The sequence below is a fragment of the Rana temporaria genome, chromosome 2 (assembly GCF_905171775.1).
Source record: "Rana temporaria chromosome 2, aRanTem1.1, whole genome shotgun sequence".
NCBI classification, from domain to species: Eukaryota; Metazoa; Chordata; class Amphibia; order Anura; family Ranidae; genus Rana; species Rana temporaria.
Genome location: NC_053490.1, coordinates 267,620,113 through 267,625,112, shown reverse-complemented (window position 1 = coordinate 267,625,112; position 5,000 = coordinate 267,620,113). Strand labels below are relative to the sequence as shown.

The 5,000-nt window shown below is 36.3% G+C and overlaps 1 protein-coding gene across 1 annotated transcript in view; it reads right to left on the bottom strand.

The window, feature by feature from the left end:
• Positions 1-5,000, bottom strand: part of TBX2 (T-box transcription factor 2) — an 18,483-nt gene that overhangs the window by 10,076 nt on the left and 3,407 nt on the right. The window contains exon 2 of the mRNA XM_040336920.1: positions 3,765-4,032. Coding sequence (XP_040192854.1) covers positions 3,765-4,032 — 268 coding nt within the window. The remainder of the gene's footprint in view (positions 1-3,764; positions 4,033-5,000) is intronic.

The following is a 5,000-nucleotide window of genomic DNA, read 5'->3' as shown; positions in this document are numbered from 1 at the left end:
CAGAGCTGCACCAGATTTTGCACTCTCCAGTTTTAGTAAATCAACCTCACTGTTATATTAATTGCATACCGGATCCAACAAGGCTTACCAAATGCAAATACATAAGGCTCAGTTCATAAAGCTAACACACCAACAGAATGATTCTTATTAAAAACAATAATAATAAAAAAAATGCCAAATATTTAGCCAAGATTTGAAAATGAGTCACATGACTGATCATGAAGATCTTATTGTGAATGAGTCTATTGCATGTAAAATACAAAACACTAAAAGCTGTATTGAAATATATCGATCACCTATAACCTGAGCTTCTCTATATTGTTCTATTAATAATAATATACCCAGATGACATTGGCTTTATAATTCAGTGTAATGTACAAAGGCATTGCCAGATTAAAGTGATTGTGTGGAATAAATAAACTTCCAAATTGTCATCAAAACCGATCGATAGGATTATCGTTTAATCAATGCAAATGCAAGACAGCAAAATATTGCGAAGGCTCTGCTATCCAGACCCCATTGGCATGCCCCTTCTTCATAGCATTGATTATATGGGGCACTGTCATACACAGGGGGGCTGTCCCCTATAACAGAAAACTAAGCTATAGGTTGTGTTTTCTTAAAAATAAAAGCATCATTAATGTCTCCCATTTATGCTATCCAGATTCAGACCCCATTGGCATGCCCCTAGCATTGATTATATGGGGCACTGTCATACATCCCCAATAACAGAAAACTAAGCTAGCTTGTGTTTTCTTAAAAATAAAAGCATCATTAATGTCTCCCATTTAACTGAGGAGCCTATATAGTGTGCACATCCTGACATATACCTGAACTTGTACTAAAACATGTAGCAACAATTTTGACATGTGTGGAATGACTCTCTAAACACCTTGAAGAACGACCAGTTTGGTAAGGGTTTAAAGTTGACTAATCCACACTGATGCCATCGCTGATGCTTAGATTGCATGCGAAATCTTGAACATGTCATTAGGGAAATGTATACAGGCTTATGGCTGATGAATGGAGCTGCAACTGATCCTTTGCTAATGTTTAAAAGGGGATCAGAAAATAAATAAAATGGGCTCTGCATCGCAAAAAAATATTAGCATTGGAAACTGGCAATAGAAATTTGAATGCAGAGAGGATAGAGAGCATATTATAGAGCACAGGAAACCTAGGGGTTAATGATAACAATATACAAGGTAATGTATGGAGAAAGGAGGCGGAGGTCAAAGAGTTCAGTATAATAGGGATGGAAGTATGATCGTGTCCTGCCAGAAATTTTGACACAAGCAGGAAGCACAGTCTGCTGGGGAAATTAAAAGGGGGTGTCCTTGTGATAAGCCTGCTGGGCTGCTGAGGACAGAACTGGCCATGTTCCATCAAACCCTGAACACATCACATAAGGTGGCACCGTTTTTTTTGGGGGGGGGGGGTTAAAACACTGGGGTTGATTTACTAAAACTGGAGAGTGCAAAAACTGGTGCAGCTGTGCATGGTAGCCAATCAGCTTGTTAGATTAACACCACATTGGGGCTGATTTACTAAAATTGTAGTGCCAAAAAAAATCTGGTGCAGCTGTGCATAGTAGCCAATCAGCTTCTAACTTCAGAGTAACAACACATTGGGGCTGATTTACTAAAATTGTAGTGCCAAAACAAATCTGGTGCAGCTGTAGTAGCCAATCAGCTTCTAACTTGAGAGTAACAACACATTGGGGCTGATTTACTAAAATTGTAGTGCCAAAAAAAATCTGGTGTAGCTGTAGTAGCCAATCAGCTTCTAACTTCAGAGTAACAACACATTGGGGCTGATTTACTAAAATTGTAGTGCCAACAAAAAATCTGGTGCAGCTGTGCATAGTAGCCAATCAGCTTCTAACTTCAGAGTAACAACACATTGGGGCTGATTTACTAAAATTGTAGTGCCAATAAAATCTGGTGCAACTCTTAGAAATCGAACAGGTTCCAGATTTTTTTTTTCTTCAAAGCTTCATTGAACAAACTGAAGCCAGAAGCTTTTTGGCTACCATGCTGAGCTGCACTACATTTTTTTGGAGATCAACCCCAATGTCTGGCTTCTTTATGCGAATAGTATATATAGGGTTAAAAGTGGGCAAGAATATACTATACAATCTTATTTTTTTTACATTTAGCTGCTATTAAAGGACCCCCCTATGAATCGACAATACCCCACATACGTTTTTCAGTATACACATCGCATAGGTAATAAGTCCCATGTACCCGACTGCACTAATAACTGCCTGCCCGACTGACTGACTGACTGTCACATAAAGTCAAGGAATCCTGTTAATTACCATATCAAGGACAACTAATGGGCAACTTTCCTTTTTATCTCCTTAAATGCTTGTCAAAAGGCAGAGACAGTGATTGTGCTTAATGTAGGCAGACAAACAAATATTCAGCCTAGAAATGCAGGAAGCCTCTAATTTGTCTGGAAGGAGGGCAATCCAGAGAAAACCGAAAAATAAGTCGGACTTTTTTTTTTTTCTAAATACACAAAATGAATTTTACATGAAACATTCCATTATAGGGTAAGTGCATTACCCTTACACATGTCACCTCCTCTCACTCTTATTACAGCTGTTTATATTGATATGCTAGGTCTTCTGTCTGTGTTAATTGACTGGATCTTTAAAGTTAACAAAGCAGCCCCTATGTTTTATTGTGCACAGCTGATTTTTTTTAATTATTATTATTAATTCCTACCATATAAGATTGATCAAACACCAATAATCCCAGCTTTAATATGAGACTGAAAGACACCCATTACACTATGGGGACAGGTCTCTGACCTTAGATCTATATAGCCTTCCACATTTATTTTCTATTACCTCCCAAATTATTAATTTCATCAGTTTTCATCAAAAGCAACATCCCATTATCACATAAAATATAAAGATGGGATCTTAAAAAATAATGAAAAAACAAAAACACTATTAGTAAATACTAAGCTTACAAATGCGAACCAACAAGTGTCTTCTTTCATCTCATTCATAAGAAGTGCCAAACACAAACTAAAAACCAAGTTGTATTTTGTAGCGAGACACAAAGCAGACCTGGCTACAAAGAGCCTTAAAGGGTGCTTAGTTTATTGCATAACAAGCGCTACATTAATCAGCTTCTTGCCTAGACATGAATTTACTATGTCATATTTGCACAAATGATGTTAAAATGCCAGTATGGCGTCAAGGGAAAATAACAAAGAAAATAAGGCTCAATAATAATTGACAGCAAGAATAAATACTACTTAAAATGTAGTCATTAGCAAGACTGCAATTTCAAGTTAGAACTGAACTACCTTATATTTAGGAATTAAAGTGAAGAAAATGTATTTTTTTATTTTGGCCAGTTTCTATAGCTTTTTCCACAAAAAAGTTTTATTGAAGCAAAAGAAGCAATACAGGCATGTGCATTTGTCACAATAGATACGTTTCCAGTTTCTATAGCTTTATCACAGTGTGTATTGTAATTTATTGTCGCCATCAGTAAAATAGTAGCAAGCCACCGATGCAGTGATAATTGTATACGATAGGGCATACACGAAATTGAATCATGGAGGGATTACAAAGCAAGCCAGAATCTCTTGTGTGGGTATTTTTATTGAACACCCCTCTGAGCCCAAGGGGCCATTCTATATTGTACACCATCCTACTAGTTTGGCATATGCAGCTCTTTATGGGAAGGCTTCTGCTATAGTCATTACCAGAAAAAAAAAAAGAAAGTAAAATGAATACTTACAAAGCCATGTTTGTCTGAGATATTGTTGGTGAGCTTGAGCTTGTGAAAAGCAACAGGTTTGGCCATCCATTGCTCCCCAGTGGCCGGGCTGTCAGGGTGGATGTACATACGCTTGGGCATCTCTGGGTCAGCCTTGCCAGCCACCATCCAGCGAGAATTATGGAATTTATACCGACAGTCATCAGCTGCCACTATATCCATTAATAAAATGTATTTGGCCTTCTTATCCAAGCCGCTCACTCTTACTTTAAACGGAGGGAACATTCTCCTGGAACAATAAAAAAAAAAAAGAGGATGTGTCTTTTCAAACTGAAAATTAGAAGCTTTAGCAACTTGGCATGTTTATAAACTGAGATCAATAAAAGTACAAGGTTTACACAATATTATTCTCACTGCTATTATTATTCTTCTAATACATACATTCTGGGCCTAGCCATTCTATAGCATATCTGTAGAGTTGGTGGAATTATCCCCATTCATAGACAGTGAGAGGGTCTCTTCTTACTGACTATTACATGTGATAGCTGCTATAGATATTGCTTTTATCTGGGGAACATTGTATATATCTAGGGCTGAACGGAAGTCCACACCATTTAGACTATCACTCATGTGTATAGAGTACTACTAAACATGGCAATATATGGCTTTATACTGATTACAGTATACCATCAAAGCCAAGCAGATTTCACTCGTTTTCAGCAATATTATTTTTTATTTATGACCAATTTCATGCTGGTGCATTTAAACTTGAAAGTATATAAACTAACGTTGTCTAAATGACCAGAATGATAGATAAAAGAGAAAGTTATTAATGTAAATAATTCATGATGATCTAGTTGTGCTTTTCTTTTAGACCTGCAATATTTTTATATATATATGTATATACAGTATATATGTATGTCCAGGCAAGGCAGACATCCCTAAATAAATATCTCTAATATGAAAAGCTATTAAATACCTGATATACCTTGTTTTTCCAGACTTAATAGCATGATTGTAAATAAAATCAAAACATTAATATAACTCTTCAGCCCAGTCACTGTTTCGTGTCTCCTAAATTGTTACAATGTAAAACGAAGTTTGGAATAATAACCGAGGGCTGTAATGTAACATTATAATTCCCAAAGTTACACTATAAATTGATTTTTATAAAAAAAAAGGTAACACTTTGCAAGTATAGATGAAAAAAAATACACACACACACATATATATACACACATAAACAGACGTGCATCT